Source organism: Rhinopithecus bieti, unplaced genomic scaffold (assembly GCF_001698545.2).
Source record: "Rhinopithecus bieti isolate Rb0 unplaced genomic scaffold, ASM169854v2 scaffold_29388, whole genome shotgun sequence".
NCBI classification, from domain to species: Eukaryota; Metazoa; Chordata; class Mammalia; order Primates; family Cercopithecidae; genus Rhinopithecus; species Rhinopithecus bieti.
The window spans coordinates 1,047,850-1,072,146 of NW_016813389.1; the positions used below are offsets into that span (position 1 = coordinate 1,047,850).

The following is a 24,297-nucleotide window of genomic DNA, read 5'->3' on the forward strand; positions in this document are numbered from 1 at the left end:
TTTTTTTTTTTTTTTTTTTTTTTTCTTTTTTGAGACAGAGTATCGCTCTGCCCCCAGGCTGGAGTGCAGTGGCCGGATCTCAGCTCACTGCAAGCTCCGCCTCCCGGGTTCACGCCATTCTCCTGCCTCAGCCTCCCAGTAGCTGGGACTACAGGCGCCCGCCACCTCGCCCAGCTAATTTTTTTGTATTTTTAGTAGAGACGGGGTTTCACCGTGTTAGCCAGGATGGTTTCGACCTCCTGACCTCGTGATCCGCCCGTCTCGGCCTCCCAAAGTGCTGGGATTACAGGTTTGAGCCACCGCGCCCGGCCGCCATGTAGATTAAGAACTTGTACTTTATCAGTTAGGTATTGGTTCAGATCCTTTAAGAATACACCTGGGACCAGGCGTGGTGACTCATGCCTGTAATCCTAGCACTTTGGGAGGCATTCAGGAGTTTGAGATCAGCCTGGCCAACATGGAGAAACCCCATCTCTACTAAAAATAGAAAAATTAGCTGGGCATGGTGGTGCGTGACTGTAATCCCAGCTACTCAGGAGGCTGAGGTGGGAGAATCGCTTGAACCTGGGAGGCGTTGGTTGCAGTGAGTCAAGATCGAACCGTTAACACTCCAGCCTGGGTGACAGAGAGAGACTCCCATCTCAAAAAAAAAAAAAAAGGCTGGGCGCAGTGGCTCACGCCGGTAATCCCAGCACTTTGGGAGTCCAAGGCAGGCGTATTACAAGGACAAGAGCTCAAGACCAGCCTGGCCGATATGGTGAAACCCCATCTCTACTAAAAATACAAAAATTAGCTGGGTGTGGTGGCACACGACTGTAGTCCCAGCTACTCAGGATCAGGAGGCTGAGGCAGGAGAATCGCTTGAACCAGGAAGCGGAGGTTGCAGTGAGCCGAGGTCACACCACTCACTGCACTCCAGCCTGGCGACAGAGCAAGACTCCATCTCAGGGGAAAAAAAAAAATGAACAAAACCAAAAAAACACACACACCTGGAGCTGGGAACCAACTGGAGAAGGGGTGAAGAACGAACACAGGCTCCAGAGCCAGGCAGGCTTCTCTCATCTGCTGGTTGTATGACCTTGGCCAAGTCACTTCAGTTATTTGTAACCTTTTATTCTTTTCTTATAAAATGGAATCAGCCATAATCCTCATCTTCATTTTATTTATTTATTTATTTAGAGACCGAGTTTTGCTCTGTCGCCCAGACTAGAGTGCAGTGGCGCTATGTCGGCTCACTGCAAGCTCCGCCTCCCAGGTTCATGCCCTTCTCCTGCCTCGGCCTCCCGAGTAGCTGGGACTACAGGTGCCCGCCACCGTGCCTGGCTATTTTTTTGTATTTTTTAGTAGAGACGGGGTTTCACCGTGTTAGCCAGGATGGTCTCAATCTCCTGACCTCGTGATCCGCCCGCCTCAGTCTCCCAAAGTGCTGGGATTACAGGCGTGAGTCACCGCGCCCGGCCTCATCTTCTATTATTTTAGGACCTTATAATATACAAGGCACCTAGTTGGGTCCCAGTGAAACAGTCCAGTCCTGAGCCCTGCTGGCCCCGAGTTTGTAGCCCTGAGTACTTAGTGGCTATAAGGGCTTTAAAGCTGGAAAGTGGCCAGGGGAGCATGAGGGAGGGAGGGAGAGAAGAGCAGCAGCGAGTGAGAAGACAGCGTGGGTGTTACGTGGAGGGCTGTTGGGTTGGGCAGGTTGGGTGACTGGGCTGCTGACAAGAGAATCCCCTCATCTTTCCTATGTCTCTCCCAGGTCAACCTGGGTTACCTGTGCCAGGCATGCACCTCCCTCCTGCACAGTCGAAAGATGCTGCAGCATTACTTACAGGTAAGCGTCCTATGCCATGAGGGTCTGGAATACCTCACTGTGGCTTCCTGAGCTCCACCTTCATTTCTTGACTCTCCCTAGAACAAAAATGGGGACGGCCTCCCCTCGGCCGTTGCCCAGCGAGTCCAGAGGCCACCGTCTGCTGCTTCTGCTGCCCCCTCCTCCTCCAAGCAGCCCGCTGCTGACACAGAGGCATCAGAGCAGCGGGCCTTGCACACAGTCCAGTATGGCCTTCTCAAGATCCTCAGCAGGACGCTGGCAGCCCTGCGCCACTTCACCCCAGATGTCTGCCAGATCCTGCTGGATCAGGTACTGGCCGTCATCTTTTCGGCACCACCTCCCCTAAAGGCTCTGCTTTGCTGTGCACTGAGAGCTACCTGGGGCCTTAACTGGGTCCTGGATGGCTCTTGACTTTTCTTGCAGTCCCTGGACCTTGCTGAATACAACTTCCTGTTTGCCCTGAGCTTTACCACTCCCACCTTTGACTCCGAAGTGGCCCCCTCCTTTGGGACCCTTCTGGCCACAGTGAATGTGGCCCTCAACATGCTTGGAGAGGTAAGTGGGTTCTGTCACTGTCCTCTCCCCCGGCTCCTCCCCCAGCCCACCACTTCCAGCCAACCTTGGGCATGGTACCTAGCCTCCCGAGCCTGCTCCTCTCCGTAAACTGAACATGACAGCACCTCTGAGAATTACTGTGAGGATTAAATGAGGTAACTGATGAAATTTGTTTAGTGCAGGGCATGCAAGTAGGAAGCTCTCAGTAAGTGGGAGCTGTTCCTGTTGTCTTAGTTTTTTACCCTTGCTTCTCTTCAGCTGGACAAGAAAAAGGAGCCCCTCACCCAGGCAGTGGGGCTCAGCACACAGGCAGAAGGGACCAGGACGTTAAAGTAAGCGCTCTTTCTGAGATTTGATAACGGGCTGGGGAAGTCATGGGCCCACTATTCTCAGGCTTGGCCAGCCTGGCCCTCTGTAGCAGTGCCAAAAACCTGCCTCTCCTCCCAGGTCCCTCCTGATGTTTACCATGGAAAACTGCTTCTACCTGCTCATCTCTCAGGCGATGCGGTACCTTAGGGACCCGGCTGTGCATCCCCGGGACAAACAGCGGATGAAGCAGGAGCTCAGCTCTGAGTTGGTATGGATGGATAGGGAGGCTGGGCCAATAGGTCTAGAGCCCTGTGGGGTCCTGTCTGGTAACCCCCAAGGGTCGGAAGAGTGGCCAGATGTGCTGAGCCTCACCAAGCCACTTTTTTTCTTGTAGAGCACGCTGCTCTCCAGCCTCTCGCGCTACTTCCGCCGGGGAGCCCCCAGCTCCCCTGCCACTGGTGTCCTCCCCTCGCCGCAGGGCAAGTCCACCTCTCTCTCCAAAGCCAGCCCTGAGAGTCAAGAGCCTCTGATCCAGCTAGTGCAGGCATTTGTCCGGCATGTGCAAAGATAGGGCAGTGCTGTGCTGCTGTGCTGCCTACCTACTCCTCTCCACCAGCCTATACCGCACCCTGGCTGTCAGGGCCTATACAACGGAGGGCACCTTCTGTCACCCCCTCCCCGAGTAGCCACTTCAACCACCTACCCACTGATGTTATTTTTATACTAGATGAAGAGGTCAACAGCAGGCATGGGGAGTGGAGTCTTCTGTGCTTAGGCCCTCACGCTGCAGACGCCCCCAGAGGAGCATTCCTTCCCTTCCAGCATTCCCCACAGCACGGCCAGCCAGGGGAGGCGGTAGCCCAGGAGAGGACTCTATGCACGGGTTCCAGAATCTGTTTTCCATGCTCTGTCCCTGCAGTTTTGGTAATTCTGTGGTCTATTTATACAAATATTAAAATCCTGTTTATAGACAGCTGTGTGATAAATATTTAACTTCAAAGCCCAGGGATGATAACCTGGCTCTCAGAACCTAGAAAACTCCCCTGGCCAGGCGCCTCGGGAGTGTGGCTGCAGCCTCGGGAGTGGGGCTGCAGCCTCGGGAGTGGGGCTGCAGCCTCGGGGGAAGGCAGGTATTGATGGATGGCCAGTTCACCAGCATCTCCTCATTCCTGTCCATAGGCTGAGGGTTAGGCTGAGTGGGCGCTGTTCCCTTCCTTGGCCTGCCCTGGTTGTGTCCTTGGCCCTGCTTTCGTTGGCCCAGTGGGCTGAGCTCATCCCTGGGTGAGCCTTTCTTGAAGCTCTGTGCCTTCCTACTTACAGCCCGGTTCCCCTGTCAACCCCATCTCCTCTTCAGAAGCCCCAACAATGGGGCCTACTAGCTGTTGGCCTTCTCAGGACTGAAGTCAGAATGCCAGGTCCTGCTAGGGGCCATCTAAAACACAGCCACCACTTAGGGTTTCTAGAATCACGCTGCCTGGGCTTCAGTCCCTGCTCAGCCACTTGCCAGTTGTGGTCCCTTGAGGAGGTGACTGTCTTGCTGATCTCATCTGTGAAATGTGGACACTGAGGATGGCATGAGAACCCGTGGCACAGGGGCACGTGCTGGGCAAAATGCCCAACATGCAGACAGTGCGGACCACTACCCACTTCTTGAGTTTGAACTGTCAGACACATTCTACGGTCCACTCCACTATCCAAATTTAGGAAACTTTCTCTTAGGAATAAAACATTCCTTGTGCAGCTTCATGTCCAGGAACAGCACTGCCCCGAGAGGCACAGGCCCCGCGGAAGGTAGGCAGGGCTGCACTTCCCAATTTAGAGAGCTGGGAGCCAGGGCAGCCGCAGGGCCCCTGCTCACTCTGTGGGTCACCCCACCCAGGAAGAGTGGGGCAGAGGGTGAGTCTACCCTTCCCTTTCCCACCCTCAGGGCCAGGCCCTGACAGGAGCCCAGGTGACTCGCACACAAGGAGGGTTTATTGGCTAGAGAGCAAACGCAGGCAGAAGTAAAAACACCAGATAAAAAGTGAGTGTGGAGAGGTGGAGGCTGCGGCCGCTGGACTTGGCTTGAGCTGTGAGGAGTGAGAGGGGAGGATAGCACCGGAAGATGCTGCTCCGGGCCCAACACCAGCCCTGGCCAGGCTCTCCCCTCCCAGGGGCAGCGCCCAGTCCCCAGGGGCTGCCAGAGCCCTGTGTGCCTTGCTGCATTCCCCCATGCAACTTTTGGCAACTGAAAGGCAGGGCTCTCACTGAGTGCACCTGGCGCTTCCTGAGCCCATCTGCGGCCCCACCCTGGCCTAGGTGCTGAGTGTAGCTGCTTCAGACAGCCCCTCCCTCCTTAGTGAAGCCGGGAGGGTGGGGCGCTCAGGGATGCAGGCAGGGGCAGGGGCTCCAGAGCCACAGGTCAGAAGCAGGGCTGGGGGAGGGGCGGGGCCATTCAGCCTCAGGCACCCTCACAGCTAGGTGACCAGGAGCAGGGACAGAATGGAGTGAATTTTTCTCCCCACTCTGAACAGCAGTGTCACCAACAAGGTAAGTGGCAGGGCTACGCCCATCCTCTCCTGCCCAGGCCAGAATGTGGGGGAGCGGGGGGACCTGCCTAGCTGAGCAGTTCCAAGTAGGTGACAGGGACTTTGCCCTTCTTGTTGCCTCTCTCGCCAATGAGCCAGTCAGGGTCCATGCCAGGCAGGCTGTAGACAGTGATGAGCTGCAGAGATGGCAGTAGAGGACGGTCATGGCCTGGCCAAGGGTAGAACTGGCCCCAGGACTAAGTGGGGACAGAGCTGCCACCTCCCCATGGCCCGTGGCATGTGCTACACTTTCCGTGGCTGGAGCTCATCTCACCTGCTCCATAGAGACCCGGCAGAGCAGGGACTGCCTCCTCAGAGCTGGAGGTGCCCTCTTTAACCTGCTGGTCCCTGCTTTCCCATCAGGGCCCCTCCAGGCCCCATGTGCCTGATCCCAGTGCCCAGGCTGCTCACCCCGCCCATTCCTGCCCCACCTTGTGGCACCAGGCCCACCTCATCAGCCAGCAGGGCCAGCTCACTGCTGTCGGCCGCCTCGTAGTCATAGAGCACCCGAGCTTTGCGGGTCCCACTGGCAGGAGGGGCCACCTCTTCCAGGCAGAGCGAGGCCTCCCCTGGAGGGGCCAGGCTGGCCACAGAGGGCACCACAGGCATAGTGGCCGCAGTGGTGGTGGGTGAAGTGCTGCTCAAGGGTGGGGAGGCAGGCTCTGTGGTGCCCACGAAGGTGCCTGGAAATCTGGAGAGGAGGGATACAACTTAGCAGGTGGGAGTCCCAGAAGGGACCCCAGAAGCAAACTCCCCTCCCCAGCCCCAGGAGCCCCATTCCAATCCCAGCTACTCACATGGCACCCTGGGAGCTGGCAGCACAAAGGGAGAAGCAAAGCAAGGGAAGGGTGAGATGGCCCTACCCCCTGGTCCCTGCCATCCTCCCCACCCAGGCATTCCCTAGAAACCTCAGGGTACCCAGGGGACTCAGAGGTCAGTAAGGCCAGCCACTCTACCCTCATACACGTGAGGTGCCTGGGCCCAGAGTGGGTTCCGGCAGGGCTCTCCAACCCAGCTCTGTGTCATAGGACTTGCCCAGAGGAGCTCATGCTGCCCACGGATGGGGTCTGGGAGCCAGGGGACCCCAGTGGGCTCAGCAGTGCTGGCTCCGTACCTGCCCAGCTGCTTCTGCAAGTCCAGCATGTGGCGGTAGCACTGTGCGTAGTAGGTTGTCTGAGACTTGACGAACTCATGGAGGCAGCGCAGGTGGTTCACCTGTGGGGAAGAGGCCAGAGGCTGACTTCTAACGTCCCGCCGTCAGAACAAAAAATTCCATCCCCATCCCTATCCTCTACCAGACCATTCCAGGGTGCCCTGCCCCTATGCCCACACCCTCCCCGGTGGGACTTGCTCTGTGAGGGCCGTTCTGGGGCAGCCCTGCTGAGCCCGTGGTTCAGGCACACCTGGTGCCCGCTGAGGGTTGTGCTTTAGTGAAGGTGGGCGGGGGACTCACATGAGTGCTGCTGATCCCCTCCAGCAAGAGACGGGTCACTTCTGCTTGCCGGTCAAACTCTGTCTGGGCCACGCGGAGCTCCTGCTCGGCCTGGGCAGGGCAGGGCAGCCGTGAGCACCCACACACCACCCACCAGCTTCCTCGCAGTCTTCCCCTGGAACCTACCTGGGAGCTGCCTGTCCCTTTCCCCTGGGAACACAGAGAGCCTTCTAGGTCTATGCCTGACTTCATACGTGGAGCCCCAACCCCAGAGAAGCTAGAGCCCCACTCAGGACCCCCAGAGGCAGCTGTAGTGACAGACCCTCCCTCCATCACCCATTGGAGAAATCCACCCAGCAAGTGCATCCTGAGGGCCTATTGTGTGCTACAGGGTTAGGGGAAACTGAGGCCCAGGGAGGGAAAGCAGTAACCCCTCCCCAGTGGGTGTGGGGCAGAGTGAGAAACAGACCAGACCCCACAGCAGCAGGTGTGCCTGTACCCTGCCACACCTTCTTCCCTGAGCCCAGCCCCCCAGACCCCAACTTACCTTGTCCACCTCATCATTCCAGAGCTGTGGAGACGGCAGCAGGAGTGGCCAGCAGGAGAGGGGAGAGGAGGACAGCTGGACCCTAGAGCCTGTGCCCTGCCCCAGCTCCCAGACTCAACTTCTGCCCCCTGCCCCTCTGCCCCACCCTCCCAAACAGGAGCTGAGACTGGGCTGAGGCAGGCCTGAGAGCTGGGGGCTGGCAGTCCCAGTCCCTCTAACATGCCTCATGCAGGAAGGGAGCAGCCAGCGGGAGTCCTGCTTCTGTTTCTCCTACAGTGTCAGCCCCAGACTCTGAGTGGGGTCTGAAGAGAGATCGAGTGCCCCACCCCGTCCTGACTGTTGGCTCAGGCTGGTGGGCTGGGAGGCAGGACCGTGTGACCCTGGGCCAGTCACTGAACTTTTCTGTCCTCTGGCAGAGAAAGGCAGCCTCGTGCCTGAGTCACACTGGGACTCAATGGCAAAAGAAAAACAGGGCAGTCTCCACCCTCTAGGATGTTTCTCCTTCCACTGGGCACAGGGAGGAGGCGGGAAGTGGATCCTGAAGAAGAAAGACGCTGCCCGGCCACGACCGGGAGACCCAGTGCTCCTGCCGCTTCCAGAGATCTGACCCCAGACAACAGCCTGAAATAGGGAACGCAGACCCAGGCCAGTGTGCGTGGCCACCCATGTGGCCCCCATGCTGCTTAGGAAGTCCCCGTCCAGGAGCACTGGAAGTTGCTGTGAGAGCCAGCTAGGGTTGGTGGCCTGAGGGAGTCACCCAGGCACAGAACGACGGCACGAAAGACACAAGGCAGCATGCTCACGACAGAGGTGAGGGTCTCACCCCTGGGGGCGGGAAGGAGAGAAAGTGGGCAGACAAGGTGCAGCAGTGGTGACAAGCATAAGGGAGAGGTGTGGCCTAGTCCCCAAACTACACAGGAAATACCAGACATCCCAAGAAAGCTTAAAAACCATGACATGCGAAGCCTCCACGATCCTGTCCTCCCCACCTCCTGCCCCGACTCCCCCGGGGGCCCTGCCTGAGCCTCCTCAGGACAAGACATGCCCTGCTCCAGAACCTCTGGGCCTTAGCACAGCCTCAGGCCCTCCCGCCCCCCAGACGCTCTCCAGGCCTACACGGCAGTCCACTGCCTCCTGTCTTTAGGGGTCTGTGAACTCCAGAAAGGCATGGCCAGGCCTCCTCCTCCATCCTCAGGGCCTCCCCAGGGCCTGGCATTCAGAGACAGCAGGAGGCGGAGGGGCCCCGAGGATGGGACAGCTGCCGCCCTGAGTTCTCCACACTACTCGGTGTGGCTGGCCCTGACGCCAGCTCCAGCGTTTTGCAGAGGGGAAGCAAGTCCAGCTCCATGGCCACAGGGCACCGGGGCCAGGCCGTGGACAGAGGTGGGGGCTTCTGCCCCTCCCCAGTGTCTCAGGACTGACCTGATCACATGGCAGTGCCCCCACCTTACCCGCTGGCCTCTAGCTCCTGTGCAGTCAGAGGCAGTGGCATGGGACTTGGGGAGAGAGGAGGACGAGGGGTGGGGTGGGGGTGGGGTGCGCTTACCGCGGAGGCGCTGGCCGAGAGAATGTAATTACGAGGTCTAGTCTCCTGAAAGTCAGGCACCGTCTGGCGGGGAACAGAGTTCATGTGGGGAGGGAGTCACCCTGGGCCAGGGCCAGGGTCGAGGTCAGGAGGCTACCCCAGAGTCTTGCACAAGGAGATGCCAGGAGGCCTAACCCCAGGGACAGGGGGATACAAACACAACACAAACCCTCTTCTCCCGACTCCAACCACCTGGAGATGAGGGGCCTAGGGACTTGGAAAGTCAAGACAAAGATCAAGTGGCTGTAGGCACTGGAGCCCAGGAGAGCAAATGCGGTGAGGAGACAGCCGAGGCTGCCTGAGCAAGTCACAGGCTGGGCTCTCCCCTCCCAGGGGCCACAGCCCCCTCCTCCCAAGACCAGTGGCTCAGATGCCCCAGGGTCCCACAAACACAGCCCACCCCCACCTGGGATGGCTTTTTCCATCCCAGAATCTGCACACTACATCTCTCGCTCCTGCATCAAGGGCCAGGCCCTTCCCGACAAGGGTGGACAGATGGATGCATGGGCAGACAGAGTGACAGACGTCCAACATTTGCAAAAAGCTGACTCACAGGCCCCAACGCCTGGCATCCCCCCTAAACCAGAGGCCCTGCACAGTAGAGGCTCTGGCGGGGAGACCAGCTGCTTGCAAAATGCCCCAAGGACGTGGGCTGGCCACGGCACCGTGGGTCCACGGGCAAGATGGGCAGACCGGAAGCAGCACAGCGCATGGGAGGTTATACTCACATCTCCCTTCACACTGAGCCAAGTTACCCAAAGCAGGGACGGAAAGGGAACAAAAACAAAGGTCTGTGAGTCCACAGCGCAGGCAGGGAGCAGGCCCCCAGGCCCAGTGGGAGGGACACCAGGCGGTCAAGGCGGAGGGAGGCACCACAGCCTGCCTCCTGAAAGTCCTAACGTGTGCGTGCTTATGGGCACAGAGGCTGTGGGGTTTGAGTCCTCTGGAATGCTGTTCCCCGGCTGCCAAGTCCTAGCTCTGGAAAGGGTGGCCTGTTGCCCAACCCCAGGATACGAGTTGTCCGGCCACCCAGGCAAAAGGAGAGGTCACACCACTGCAATGACTAAGGAAAGGCTCCTGGCCTGGCTGATGGAGTGTGTTCTGGCTGAGTTATCCAGGAGACGTTGTCTGGCCCTGAGTGACGGAAGAGACTGTCCTGGTCAGGTGACTTAAAAGAGGTCATCCCGATAGGCCACAAGGTCACCTAGCCAACCAAGATTGAAAAGCTATACCCCTGCTCTGATTCTAGGAACCCACCACTTGAGTGACCTGAGACCCTGCCACACAGTTTTCGCCAGGAGCAAGTGCAGGTTCTGGGGCAACACTATGGGAGCGAACACAGGTGTATGGGCAGGCTGTGAGCCCCAGGCTGGGCCTGCCTCCTCGGCTATCCCTTGGCAGCCAGGTGCCTCTCCCTAGCAGCCCTGGGCCTGGGAGCTTCCCTCTGCACAGGTGTGGGCAGCACTTTAGGGCCTGCACCCCCCCTAGGCAACTTTCGGTGCCAGGAGGGTTTCACCTTAGGACCCAGCTCTCTAATCCTGGCCTCGCCCTGGGCACATTGTCCCCAGGCTACTCCCATTGACCCCGCCAGGCTGAACAGGCCTCAGTGAACTGGGATGAAGGGCGCCGATGGCCAGGCCCTATCAATTCATGAGGCTGGCTTGATAAGGCCCCTCAGACACAGCCCTGAGCAAGTGGGTGGTCCAGCTGCCCGGTTCTCCACACCGACGTGGGGGCGCCTGAGCACAGGGACCCTGGGCCTGATGTTCAAGCAACAAGTAGTAGAGTTAGTAAGAAGGTGCCATACCTGGGCAGAGCCGGGGACAGAGCCGAGCATCTAGGAGGGCAGGGCATGCAGGAGACTCCAGCTGCCTGGCAGGGTGACTGTGGGGTACCCTGCACCCAGCTGGGGGCACTGCTGGTCCACCCACACCGTAAATGTCTCCCTGGGAACCAGAGCTCGGGGGCCACCAAGGCTCCCTTGAGGGCAGGGACAGAGAGGCTCAGCCCAGCAGCCCCCAGCCAGGCATCTCCAGCCAGGGAGAGGGGAGAGAGGTCATGCCAAATACCAGGTCCCTTCATGCCCCCACCCCTTGGCTCAGCCAGAGCCTGGGGGCCAGGAGGCCGGTGGCAACACCTACCGTGGCTTTGGCTTCTGCAGCCTTGGCCTTCTTCAGCCTCGCTTTGCAGGCATCCAAGTCCAGACGCCGGTTTTGGAGGAGCCGCCTCTCCTTCTACAGGGCAGGGCATGGGGACAGTGAGACCCTGGGCCGCCCTGGGAGACCCAGAGCCATGCATGGCAAGATTGGTGCTGGGGACTATTGAGTCAAGACAGGGAAACTAAGACCCAGAGATAGGAGGTCACTCAGTCCAAAGGAGCCCTCTCTGGGGAGGCCCCAGGAGTTTTTAGCCCCAGCACTGGAAGAGAGCCTGTGCTCAAAGGCTCGGAGGAGAGGACTGCCATGGATACCATGAAGCTCTGAGGAGAGAACTGCCATGGCTACCATGAGGCGTAGTAGTCCCAGGGCCCTCACCGAGATGGTCTTCCAGTCCCCCTCCAGGAAGTTGCGCAAGGGTGTGAGGAAGCTGATGGAGGCCGTGTGGATAAAATCCCTCTCTGCAGCTCCCAGTTGCTTTTCAGCTTCTGCCACCTTGATCAGTGTCTTCCCTGAGAAAACAGAGTGGAAGGGTGAGGAAGGTCAGGCTCAGGCTGCTCTGATCTACAGGCAGCAGGAGAGGGCTCAGGAAGAGCTTGCTGAAGAGCAAGGGCCGGGGCGCTCAGTGCAGAACGCTTTGCCTGGAAGTAGAAGGAACCTATACCACACCATTAACTGGGACTGACAAATAAACAGTGGGACAGCCAAAATATGAAACACAGTGCAGCCATGATAAAGGTGGGAGTGAGACTTCCAGAATGTCAGAGAAAGGAGCTCAACAAATCCCCGCCCAAAAAAAGTAACAATAAAACTGGACACCACGCCAGGTGTGGTGGCTCACACCTATAATCCTAGCACTCTGGGAGGCAGAGACAGGAGGATCACTTGAGCTCAGCAGTTCGAGACCACCCTGGGCAACATAGTGAGACCTTGTCTCTTTGAAAATAAAACAAATTGAAAGAAAACTGGACACAATTGTCAAAAACACCCATTTGTGGACTCTGGAAATGGACCAAGGCAAAAAACAAATTAAAAAGCATTTAATCAAGAAAAACTGCTGGGCTGGATGCTGTGGCTCACATCTGTAATCCCAGCACTTTGGAAAACCAAGGTGGGCAGACTGCTTGAGCCCAGCTGTTCAAGACCAGCCTGGGCAACATGGCAAAACCTCATCTTTATAAAAAATAAATTAAAAAAAAAATAAGAAAAATGAGCAGCGCCTCAGAACCTATGGGGGCACTGTCAAGTGAACCAACATATGAGTAACATGAGTCCCAGAAGAGGAGAAAATAAGGCAGAAAAAATATCTGAAGAAACAATAAGAGGCTGGGAGAGCTGGCTCATGCCTGTAATCCCAATACTTTGGGAGGCCCAGAGGGGAGGATCATTTGAACCCAGGAGTTTCAGGCTATAGTAGTAGGCTATGATTGTACCACTGCACTCCAGTCTGGGTGACAGAGCAAGATCCTGTCTTAAAAGGAAAAGAAAAAACGTGGTTTGATTCATCACATACAAGAGAGCTACAATAAGATAACTTGTCTTCTCATTAGGAACAACAGAGGCCAGATAGCAGTAAGACGATATATTACTGCTTATGATGAATTTATGATGATAAATTACTATTTATTCAAAGTAAAGAAAAAACTGTTCATCCAGGACTTCTATATATAGCAAAACAATCCTTCAAAAGTGAAGGCAAGGCCGGGCGCAGTGGCTTATACCTGTAATCCTAGCACTTTGGGAGGCTGAAGTGGATGTGTCACTTGAGGTCAGGAGTTCGAGACCAGCCTGGACAACATGGTAAAACCTCATCTTTACTAAAAATACAAAAATTAGCTGGGTGTGGTATGCATCTGTAATTCAGCTACTTGGGAAACTGAGGCAGGAGAATTGCTTGAACCCGGGAGGCGGAGGTTGCAATGAGCCAACGTCACACCACTGCACTCCAGCCTGGGCAACAAGAGCAAGACTGTCTTAAAAAAAAAAAAAAAAAAAGATACGGCCGGGCGCGGTGGCTCACACCTGTAATTCCAGCACTTTGGGAGGCCGAGTCGGGCGGATCATGAGGTCAGGAGTTCAAGATCAGCCTGACCAACTTGGTGAAACCCTGTCTCTACTAAAAATACAAAAATTAACCAGGCATGGTGGTGAGCAGCTGTAATCCCAGCTACTCAGGAGGCTGAGGCAGGAGAATCACTTGAAACCGGGAGGTGGAAGTCACAGTGAGCCAAGATCGCACCACTGCACTCCAGCCTGGGTGACAGAAAAAAAAAAAAATCCAAAGATACACTTTAAAGACATGAATGGGCTGAAAAATGTGTAACAGGTACTACTACCAGACAAAATAGACTTTAAGACAAAACTGTATTAGAGACAGAGAGTAGTACTTTATAATGATAAAAGAGTCAATTCATCAGGAAGATGCACAAATATAAACATACAGACCTGAAGATGCACAAATATAAACATACAGACCTAAGACGGTTCCAAAATACATAAGGCAAATACTGACAGAGAGAGAAATAGACAATTCAACAGTAATAGTTGGAAACTTCAATACTCTGCTTTTTTTTTTTTGAGATGGAGTCTCGCTCTGTCTCTCAGGCTGGAGTGCGGTGGCGCGCTCTTGGCTCACTGCGACCTACGCCTCCTGGGTTCAGACGATTCTCCTGCCTCAGCCTCCCGAGTAGCTGGGATTATAGGCACGCACCAGCATGCCCAGCTAATTTTTTGTATTTTTAGTAGAGATGGGATTTCACCATCTCCAGACTGGTCTTGAACTCCTGACCTCAGGTGATCCAACCACCTTGACCTCCCACAGTGCTGGGATCCCAGGCGTGAGCCACCGTGCCCAGCCTCAATAGTCTACTCTTGATCATGAACAGGACAACAAGACAAAATCAGCAAGGACGTACAAGCCTTGAACGCTACTGACCGGTGTGGCCTCGCTGCATCTATGCAGCGCTGCCTCCTCAACAGCATACCTTATCATCTTCTCGAGTCAACTTAGGACAGTCCCCAGATACACCATATACTAGCTCATGAAACAAGTCTGAATAAATTTAAAAGGATTAAAACAATACAAAATATGGGGCCGGGCTCGGTGGCTCACGCCTGGAATCCCAGCACTTTGGGAGGCTGAGGCGGGCGGATCACTTGAGGTCAGGAGTTTGAGACCAGCCTGGCCAACATGGTGAGACCCCGTCTCTATTAAAAAATACAAAAAATATGCCGGGCGCGATGGCTCACACCTGTAATCCCAGCACTTTGGGAGGCCGAGACAGGCAGATTACGAGGTCAGGAGATCGACTATCCTGGCTAAAACGGTGAAACCCCGTCTCCACTAAAAATACAAAAAAAAAAAAAATTTGCCAGGCATGGTGTCCGGCGCCTGTAGCCCCAGCTACTTGGGAGGCTGAGGCAGGAGAATGGCGTGAACATGGGAGGCATAGGTTGCAGTGAGCCGAGAGCGTGCCACTGCACTCCAGCCTGGGCGACAGAGCAAGACTCCGTCTCAAAAAAAAAAATTATGCTAGGTAAAAGCAGCTAAATGCAAAAAACAACATATCATATGACTCCATTTATATAAAATGTTCAGACAAAAGATGAACTTATAGGGACCAAAAACACATTAGTGGTTGGCTGGCTAGAGGTGAAAATGGGGCTTGACAATAGACATGAAGGACTTTTGGGGTGTGATGGAAATGTCCTTTAAATTAGACTGTGGGCCGGGCACGGTGGCGCACTCCTGTAATCCCAGCACTTTGGGAGGCCAAGGTGGGAGGTCACTTCAGTTTAGGAGTTTGAGATCAGCCTGGGCAACATAGCGAGATCCCCATCTCTACAGAAAAATACAAAAATAAGAAGGACATGGGGGTGGACACCTGTAATCCCAGCTAATCAGGAGGCTGAGGTGGAAGGATGCCTTCAGCCCAGAAGGCAGAGGTTGTAGTGAGCCGAGATTGCGCCACTGCACTCCAGCCTGGGTGACAGAGTGAGACTCTGCCTCAAAAAAAAAAAAAAAAAAAAAAAAAAAAAAGTCAGATTGTGGAGATGTTTGTACAACTCTGTAAATTTACTACAAATCACTGAATTATACACTTTACATGCATTTTATAATGTATAGCTTATACTTGGATAAAATTTCAAAATGGAAAAAAAAGATGGATGTGGTTCTATAAACGCTTCAGTGAAAAGATACCTGTAATATGATGTCAAGTTAAAAAGTCAGGTTCCGGCCGGGTGTGGTGGCTCACGCCTGTAATCCCAGCACTTTGGGAGGCCAAGGTGGGCGGATCACTTGCGGTCAGGAGTTGGAAACAAGCCTGGCCAACATGGTAAAATGCCGTCTCTACTAAAAATACAAAAAAGCCAGATGCGCTGGTGGACACCTGTAATCCCAGCTACTTGGGAGGCTGAGGCAGGAGAATTTCTTGAACCCGGGAGGCGGAGGTTGCAGTGAGCTGAGATTACGCCACTGCACTCCAGCCTGGACAACAGAGTAAAACTCCATCTCCAACAACAACAAAAAAAGTCAGGTTCCCAGATGGCACACAATATGATTCCATTAAAAAATATACACAAATAGGCCGGGCACAGTGGCTCAAGCCTGTAATCCCAGTAATCCCTCAGTGTGTTTATATTGACCTGTAGGACTGTGTCAGTTTCACAAGGTCTGTGTGTCTGAGACCATTCCTGGTCTTAACTCTGTGTTAAAACCCTCGTCTCTATAATAAAACAAATATATATATTGTTTCCGGGCGAGGGTGGCCGGCGCCTGTAGTCCCAGCTAACCTCTCGGAGGCTGAGCCAGGAGAATGCAATAAAACCCAGGAGGGCGGACTTGCAGTGGTGTGACGCTACTGACTCCAGGCTCCGGGGGCATATGTGTCGATGACTTTTGTTCTAAAAAATAAAAAAAAAAAAATTATATTTATTATATATATATCTAATTATTATATTATTATAATTATATGATACAAATAGCTAGGGTTGTTGGTTGGATCACCTGAAGTCAGGAGTTCGGGAACAGCCTGGCCAACATGGTGAAACCCTGCCTCTACTAAAAACACAAAAATTAGCTGGGTGCGGTGGTAGGCACCTGTAGTCCCAGCTACTCAGGAGGTTGAGGAAGGAGAATCACTTGAACCTGGGAGGCAGGGGTTGCGGTGAGCTGAGATCGCACCACTGCACTCTAGCCTAGGTGATGGAGTGAAACTGTGTCTCAAAAAAAAAAAAAAAAAAACACACACAAACACAAACCAAAACTGATGAAGACAAGATTCCAATTTTACTCTTTTCTTCCGCATAGACTTTCTACATTTAGAATGAATTCAGGTATTATTTGTATAATTTTTTTTTAAAGTAAAAAAAGAAAGGAAGGGAGGGAGGGAGAATCAGAGCTAGAGACCATGACCCCTAGTCCCTGGCTGTGAGGCCTGCTCACCATAGGGGGTGGTCGGCCCCAGCTCACTGGCCGCGTCTGCCATGTACTGAGCCAGCAGCTCCCCGTTGGTGACCCTTGAGGGGACCTTCCTGTCCAGCTTCTCATACAGGAACTCCTCCACTCGGGCACCTGTGGGGAGACAGCAGCCAAAGCCACAGGGATCCTCAGTTCAAGCCCAAAGATGAAACACAAACAGACCCAGACCTAGCCCTGCCCACAGGTGCACTTGGCGTGCTGACTTCCTTGCTCATGCCCAACCCTGAAACTGCTGCGATTGACCCAGCACTATACGGAGGAGGAAGCCAGGGCCCATCCACTTCTCCCTTATTAATATGATTACAGAACATAATACATGCTTGCACAGTTCTCTGCTCCTGGCACCCAAAAGTTATCTGGCCCCTCAATGAACCACAGAGCAGATTTACAGGCAGACACACAGCATGACCCGGAGCCACCCTCCTTTCCTCGGAAGTCCTGCAGGTCACTTCTGCTTGACCTTGGGGGCCTGCCTGGGTGTGCTCCCGGCAGTCCCTTCATCTCTGGGCCTTGCTGACCTCTTGAAAGTGACCAGGTTTGGGCCGGACACAGTGGCTCATGCCTGTAATCCCAGCATTTTGGCAGGCCAAGGCGGGTGGATCATTTGAGGTCAGGAGTTCAAGACCAGCCTGGCCAACATGGTGAAACCCCTTCTCTACTAAAAATACAAAAATTAGCTCGGTGTAGTGGCATGTGCCTGTAATCCCAGCTACTCAGGAGGGTGAGGCAGGAGAATCACTTGAACCTGGGAAGCAGGGGTTGCAGTGAGCCAAGATCGTGCCATTGCACTCCAGCCTGGGCAACAGAGCAAAACTCCATCTCAAAAAAAAAAAAGAGAGAGAGTGACCAACCAGGTGTGTGTTTTGCCTGCCTCTTCTCCCACGTGTGTTTTAGCTTCCAGGCATTTTCAGTCTTCTGTGCAAAACTCCGTATTTCCACTGCCCTGGAGTGTCTGGCAGCCCAACACAGAGTCCCCCATTTTCTTTTAACTGTCCCTCCTCAACAGCCTTGAGCCTAAGAGTCTAGCTGAAACCCTGGCTGCAGCCCCACCCCACCTGTGCCACAGCAGGGCCAGGCCTCCCACGACTGTATCCCTGCCCCACAACTGCGTCCCTCCCCAGGCCCACCAGCACACACTCACTGGGGTTGGGCTGCAGCAGCACCTCTGTCTGCCTCAAGATCTTCTCTGTCCAGTTCTTGGTGCTGTCTGCCCGGGCCAGAAGGTTTTCAAAGTGGGCATCAAGCTCAGTCTTCTCGGCCTGGCCAAATTTCTCCTCCGTGAACTATGCAGCAGGGAAGGCCAAGGGGTGGGGAGGGCTCAGACGGAGGTGGGGGAGTGGAGGGGAAAGGGAGGACTGCCCCCACCAGCAGGAACCTAGGCAGGCCCCAGGGTCAAGGAACCGGCCCCGAGGGTGATACTGTGTGACGTGGCAGGGCCTCACTGTTTTCCCATTTGTGAAACGAGGTGGCTGGACCAGAGTATGGGAATCACAGCTTCTTTTGGAAATCCAATGAATCCCCACAAAATGCACATCCATACACAATCTGACCCACAGCTTAGGCGGGTGAGGACCCCTGGGGAGGCCAACCCTAGGGTCCTTAGAGCCTGACTCTGAAGGAGAGGACTTGGTAGAAAGTGTTCGGGACAAATGGGGCACGGAGCAGGGTCTGGGGTTATCAGGGGGCTCCATGGGCAGCTGGGAGCTGCTAGGGAAAGGGTGCCAGAGGAGGGAGGGGAAGAACCCAGGGTCGGGGTTCAGAAGGACCTGATTCAAAAGTCTTAGTTCTGCCACTGTCAAGCTGTGTGACCTTGGGCAAGGGGCTCTGCCTCTCTGAGCACTGGTTTCCTGAGCTGAAAAAAGGGAATAATAGCACCTCCCTCATAGGTCATGAGGATGAAAGAGGAAAGATGTGGGTTAGACATAAAGGCTGGGTCTGCTACAGTGCTGCTGCCCCACGTACGGCACCGGTGCTACGAGCTGATGGGTGCAGAGACGTCTGGGAAGGAAGGGGAATGCAGGGAGGGAGGATGACCAGACGGCTGGCTTTGGCCACCTCGTAGGGTAGATGGAAACACTGCCAGCCTATCAGAGCCAGTGGCGGGGCACACCCAGGGCCCAGATGTCACATGGGTCCCCATCAAAGTTGGCAGAAGCCACGGGAGTTACCTAGGAACAACCAGAAACTGGTCCAAGTCCTGTCCTAAGGGTTTCCTCACGACCCCATCAACCTCTACCGCAGGAAGGGCTGTTTCCCATTTCACAGATGCCGCCACTGAGGCTGAGCAAGCAGCAGGGCCATGCAGGAGTCGGGTCAGCCATGAATCATCCCTGGGTGCAATCAGCTCCAGCAGCGGCAGGGGGTGGGGGGCTGGGCAGCCACCAGGAGCTCAGCAGCCATCAATTATGTAGCAGAGCTTGGGTTTCTCCCTGCAGGGCTGGGAGGGCCCAGCTGCCAGGGGTAAGGCCTCAGCTCCTGCCTGGGGCCGGCTCTGCCTCTTCTTCCTCCTCACATTCCCCAAACTGAGACCTTCCAGAGTAGAGGCTCAGCCTTCCTCGGCCCGTCGTGGCTCTATCACCTCACTCAGTCCTTTGAGGGGGGTGGCATTCACCCCATTTCCCAAATGAGGAAACCAAGGCTCAGAGAGGCAAAGTGTCCCTTCTGGGCCTGAGAGCCCCTGCCTGGACAATGCAGATAACAGGATCTAGCTCATTGGCTATTTGGCCACAGTATGGGGCTGATACATGTTAGCTAGTATTATCATCACCATCATTAATGAAAAGCCTTGGCTAGGCGCAGTGGCTCATGCCTATAATCCCAGCACTTTGGAAGGCTGATGTGGGCGGATGGATTGAGCCCAGGAGTTCAAGACCTGCCTGGGCAACATAATGAGACCTCATCTCTACAGAAAAAAAAAAAGAAAAAAGAAAAAAAAAAGAAAAAACAAGCCCAGTACAATGGCTCATGCCTATAATCCCAGCACTTTGGGAGGCTAAGCCAGGTGGATCACGAGGTCAGCAGATCGAGACCATCCTGACTAGCAAGGCGAAACCCCTTCTCTACTAAAAATACAAAAAATTAGCCAGGCATGGTGGTGGGCGCGTGTAGTCCCAGTAACTGGGGAGGCTGAAACAGGAGAATGGCATGAATCCGGAAGGTGGAGCTTGCAGTGAGCCAAGATCGCACCACCGCACTCCAGCCTGGGCGACAGAGCTCGATTCAGTCTCAACAACAACAAAAAAATTAGCTGGGCGTGGTGGCACACACCTGTAGTCCCAGATACTCAGGGGGCTGAGGTGGGAGCCCAGGAGGCGGAGGTTGCAATGAGCTAAGATCATGTCACTGCACTCAAGCCTGGGTGAGAGAGCAAGAACCTGCCTTAAAAAAAGAAAGACTTTGGGAGGCCGAGGCAGGCGGATCATGAGGTCAGGAGTTCAAGACCATCCTGGCTAACATGGTGAAACCCCGTCTCTACTAAACATACAAAAAATTAGCCAGGCGTGGTGGCAGGTGCCTGTAGTCCCAGCTACTTGGGAGGCTGTCAGGAGAATGGCGTGAACCTGGGAGGTGGAGCTTGCAGTGAGCTGAGATCGCACCACTGCACTCCAGCCTGGGTGAAAGAGCGAGACTCCGTCTCAAAAAAAGAAAGAAAGAAAGAAAGTCAGGCATGGTGGCTCAAGCCTGTAATCCTAGCACTTTGGGAGGCCAAGGCGGGTGAATCACTTGAGGTCAGGAGTTCAAGACCAGCCTGGCTAAAATGGTAAAACCCCATCTCTACTAAAAATACAAAAATTAGCATGAAGTGGTAGTGCATCCCTTTAATCCCAGCTACTTGGGAGGCTGAGGCAGGGGAATTGCTTGAACCAGGGAGATGGAGGTTGCAGTGAGCTGAGACTGCGCCAGCCTGCGTGACAGAGTGACTCCATCTCAAAAAAAAAAAAAAAAAAAAAAAAAGGCCAGGCATGGTGGCTCATGCCTGCAATATCAGCACTTTGGGAGGCCGAGGCAGGAGGATCACTTGAGCCCAGGAGTTTGAGACCAGCCTGGCCAACATGGTGAAACCCCATCTCTACTAAGTACAAAAAAAAAAAAAAAATTAGCCAGGAGTGGTGGCAGATGCCTATAATCCCAGTTACTCGGGAGGCTGAGGCAAGAGAATCACTTGAACCCAAAAGGCAGAGGTTGCAGTGAGCCGAGATTTTGCCACTGCATTTCAGCCTGGGCGACAGGACGAGACCCAGTCTCCAAAAAAAAAAAAAAAAAAGGAAGGAAAGAAGAAAGGAGGAAGGCAGGTAGGCGGACAGGTCTCCCTCACATCCCTCCTCAGCTCTCGGGAGCTACCCTGATGGTACCAAGGGCATCACCCTAAATGTGCACCTCAACACCTCCCCTCCTTACCAAGGTTGAGAACAGCACTCCCCACCCCGCCCTCCCTTACAGGCCCCATATGCCCAGGTGAGAAGTTCTACCAGGCTTTCCCAAGCTAGAGGGCATTTATCCCATGTCCACTGCAGCCTGCCTGGCTCCATGATGACGATGCCACCACCTCTTTGGCTTTTATAAGCATTACTTCTACCACTACTATTACTATTACTGCAATGACTACTAATAGTACTAGTACTATCACTCCTCCTGCCCTCTCCCACCCCCACTGGCCAAATCTGCCTTAGGTTTTCTTGCCTCGGTGCCCTTATCTGGGCTGCTCCTGCCACTTGGACCAACGTCACAAGCCCCTCCCTACTTTCTGGGCACAGTTCAGGGGCCCTCCATGCAGGAAACCATCCCAGAATGACCCATACAAAAGGGATCCTGCCCTCTGGATCCTCATCTCAGGGCCAATGCCTTGTTCCTTGCTGGATTGAGGAGGCTCTTAAAGTTGTTTCTCGTACCTGCAGGGAGTGGGAGGTTCCCGAGCCCATCACATGTACTGATCATGAAGAACCCCTCTCCCATCCCTCCTGGCTGTCTCTCATCCAGGCCAGCTTGGTCTCAGGCAGAGCCCCTCTATGGCCTCTCCTGCCAGGTCACATTTCAGGCCTCTCTGTCCCCTGGCCTGCCACTCTGCCCCAATCCTGCCAAGGGGAAGGGGTTTGGTGCTGGAGTCCGAGGCTGCTCCCGGGAAAATGGCAGCAGTGGGGTGGGCGTGCGGAGCAGAGAAAGCCTCTATTTATAAAGCTCCCAGCTCACTCCCTCCCACCCCGAGGCTGGGGCCTGACTGCTGGCTCCCACTCCAGTAACAGTGACCCTGTGGGGCAGCCCCCACCAAGCAGAGCCACACCTAGGCCCTGCTCTGCCTAGGCCCTGAGAGCCCTGGCCAGGTCAGGCAGCAGGGCCCCAGCCCTAGCAGGGAACTGGCAGATCAGGTTCTTCCCAGATGTGGGAGATAGTGTGGTTGCCATACCAACAGCAAAGTGGGTTCCCCCCTCCCAGATGGACTGGGGCCATCCAATCCGAGGGGCTCTGGGATCCTGGCATCTCCACTAGGGCTGGGGCTGCCCACCAGACTTGGAACACTTTAAGCAGTGAATTCTCGCTGGGATGCTAATCCTCAACGGGACACAGCACTTTCTAGTAAACATGACTATATGGGTTGCTGGCTGTGTCTGGGCTCCTGGGGAGGGGAGGGGAGTGCCGGGGTTGGGGGTGGGGAGAGAACTGTACTCAACAGAAACAACAAGGATGACAACGACAAAGACAATACTACAGGACCTGCTCCCAGAGCCCTGGGATGGGCCAGCCCCAGGACTGCGGAATCCCACTGAATCCCATAACCACGGTGTTACACCTGATTTACAGAACCACTGAATCCCATAACCACGGTGTTACACCTGATTTACAGAAGGGGAGGGCGGGGCTCAGAGAGAAGTGACTTGTCCAAGGGCACATGCTGAATGGGTGCAATATTAACCACGGTGACAGTGACACCAACAATGAGCTTGCCTCTGGTGAGCACACATATGCAGGGTCCCACAGAATCCTCGCATCTGCCCTGGGAGGCGGGAATACTGATCCCATTTTTCAGACTGAGAAACTGAGGCCCAGTGAGGTGAAGGCACCTCCCCCAAGGTCACAGGAGGGCACTTTCTCACCCACACCTGAGCCTAGGTCTTCCCATGATGTTGAGCTGCCTGTTTCTCTCTGCCCCTAAACGGATAGGACTTGTTCCAATCTCAGTATCCTGGGCCTGAACAGCTTCCCAGGCAGATCCCAGCCCTCTCCCCACCCCCAAGGCCTAGGGACGAAGGAAACAGACCTCCCGTGGAGCAGAAAGGAAACAGCTCCTGGCTTCCGGCCTGACTATCCAAGCGTGTGAAATGGCCATGAGGGACTCATGACACCAGCCGCCCATTGCACAGGTGCGGAGACTGAGGCTCAGAGAAGGGGTTGTGGCGGACGCATGAGTCCCTGGGCCTGGGACCCAGGTCGCTAAATGCCCCGCCTGGCGCCAGTCACTGCTGGACAAGGGCAGGGAGGTAGGACCCAGCCGGTGCCTCCTCCCCTCCTCAGCCGGGCAGGCGCCAGGGGAGCAGGATAACCCAACCGGCTCAAAGGGTGGGCACTGGTGCCTCACTCCAGGCAGTAGGGCCGGGCCGCCCGGGCTCTTTCCCTCTTCTGGTCAGCAAGGGCTCAGTGGGGCAGAGGTGTGCCCGCGGCGGGGACAGGGGCAGCAGCCCGGGAGGGCTTCCCCGCGTCCCCAGGCGTCTGCCGCAGGGTGCTCCCCGCCCGCCGCACATCCGGGCCCCCGGCGCACGGCGCGACGCCAGGCCTCACCTGCACGGCCCGGGTGAAGAAGATGCCCGCGTCCGACGCCAGCTTCTTCATGTTGAAGTCCATGGTGCGCCCGCAGGGCCGCAGCGCACGGGCCGAGCGCAGCAGGCAGCCCCTGCCCAGCCGCCGCCGCTAACCGCACCCAGAAGTTCGCGCCTGCCCCCTGTGCCTCCACGCTCGCCTGCGCGGGCACGCGCGCGCCATCACGCCGCTCACCTGTCGCCGACTGGAGCAGACGCCCCTCTCGCTCGAACGAGAAGCCAGGATACACAGAGGGGGAGACGGAAGCCCGCGCGGACGCGCGCGGCGGGCCCTTACTTGCGGTGCGGGAAGCTGGGAAGGGAAGCGCGCGGGTTGGCGCTGCTTTGAGGCCGCGGGGCGGTTGTGTGTTTGTGTAGGGGGTGTCCTGTCCGTGAGCGTGACGCGCCGGGCTGCCCGGCGGCGTGGAGGCAGGGAGAGATGGGGGGGCGCCGGCTAGGCGCTAATCCGCAGCGTCGCTTGCCCGGTTGTCCGCGGACGGCGCGGGGATCGAGCGGCGGTTGCAGCCGGGAAGGCTGGGGCTTGTTAAGTTGGGCAGACCTGGGGGGCGGCTGGGTGGGACAGGGCCGGGGACAGAGGGCAGGGGGGGAGCTAGATGGGGTGGTTGGTGTGGCCTTGGGCACGGCCACAGCCTCGTGCGGGGGCGGTGCGCTCACGGGCAGGCCCTGTGCCGCTGGGGCGGCTTTGCCTCACTGCTGGCCCCCCTGCGCCTGCGGCCGCCGCCGCTTGGGCCGCCTTTTTTTCTTTACTAAAATTATTATTAAAACTGGAACACATGTGCTCTTAGATGATTGCAGTTACACACCATAATTACATATTATTTGACATCTTACCAATGCTTTTCAAAATTTTTAATTGTTTTTTTTTTTTTTTTTTTTTTTTTTTTTGAGACCGAGTCTCGCTCTGCCGCCCAGGCTGGAGTGCAGTGGCCGGGTCTCAGCTCACTGCAAGCTCCGCCTCCTGGGTTTACGCCATTCTCCTGCCTCAGCCTCCCGAGTAGCTGGGACTACAGGCGCCCGCCACGTCGCC

The 24,297-nt window shown here is 55.5% G+C and overlaps 2 protein-coding genes across 7 annotated transcripts in view; one reads left to right on the forward strand and one right to left on the reverse strand.

Annotated features, from left to right (window-relative positions):
* The window catches only part of NUP188 (nucleoporin 188), a 71,933-nt gene extending 68,268 nt beyond the window's left edge, over positions 1–3,665 (forward strand). The window contains exons 39-44 of the mRNA XM_017848283.1: positions 1,754–1,828; positions 1,910–2,137; positions 2,252–2,383; positions 2,642–2,715; positions 2,831–2,960; positions 3,087–3,665. Of these exons, the coding sequence (XP_017703772.1) occupies positions 1,754–1,828; positions 1,910–2,137; positions 2,252–2,383; positions 2,642–2,715; positions 2,831–2,960; positions 3,087–3,263 (816 nt within the window). The 3' untranslated portion in view covers positions 3,264–3,665. The remainder of the gene's footprint in view (positions 1–1,753; positions 1,829–1,909; positions 2,138–2,251; positions 2,384–2,641; positions 2,716–2,830; positions 2,961–3,086) is intronic.
* Positions 3,666–4,391: 726 nt separating this feature from the next.
* SH3GLB2 (SH3 domain containing GRB2 like, endophilin B2) lies at positions 4,392–23,437 on the reverse strand. Of its 6 annotated transcripts, XM_017848287.1 has the most exons (13): positions 23,233–23,431; positions 17,603–17,744; positions 16,426–16,554; positions 11,358–11,491; positions 10,965–11,057; positions 8,785–8,847; positions 7,239–7,334; positions 6,713–6,802; positions 6,374–6,474; positions 6,057–6,071; positions 5,710–5,950; positions 5,289–5,396; positions 4,645–4,761 (listed from the first exon to the last, which is right to left on the reverse strand). In XM_017848287.1, exons 1-12 carry the CDS (start codon positions 23,293–23,295, stop codon positions 5,289–5,291), a joined length of 1,275 nt encoding a protein of 424 aa, XP_017703776.1. In that variant the 5' UTR covers positions 23,296–23,431; the 3' UTR covers positions 4,645–4,761. The 6 variants fall into 6 exon arrangements, with proteins under 6 accessions (XP_017703780.1, XP_017703776.1, XP_017703778.1 ...); XM_017848291.1 differs by lacking the exon at positions 6,057–6,071 and having other exon boundaries at positions 4,392–4,761; positions 7,239–7,262; positions 23,233–23,437; XM_017848289.1 differs by having other exon boundaries at positions 4,645–5,396; positions 7,239–7,262; positions 23,233–23,437.
* Between the last annotated feature and the right edge of the window lie 860 nt (positions 23,438–24,297).

Bases quoted from the DNA above. Each gene is read 5' to 3' on its own strand.
- SH3GLB2 (XM_017848287.1), bottom strand. From the start codon at position 23,295: ATGGACTTCAACATGAAGAAGCTGGCGTCGGACGCGGGCATCTTCTTC. The intron at 11,058-11,357 runs GTGAGGGCCCTG...CCTGCCCTGTAG, and splicing joins GGGACTGGAAGACCATCTCG to AAGGAGAGGCGGCTCCTCCA. The intron at 5,397-5,709 runs GTGGGCCTGGTG...CCATCTCTGCAG, and splicing joins TGGCCCTGCTGGCTGATGAG to CTCATCACTGTCTACAGCCT.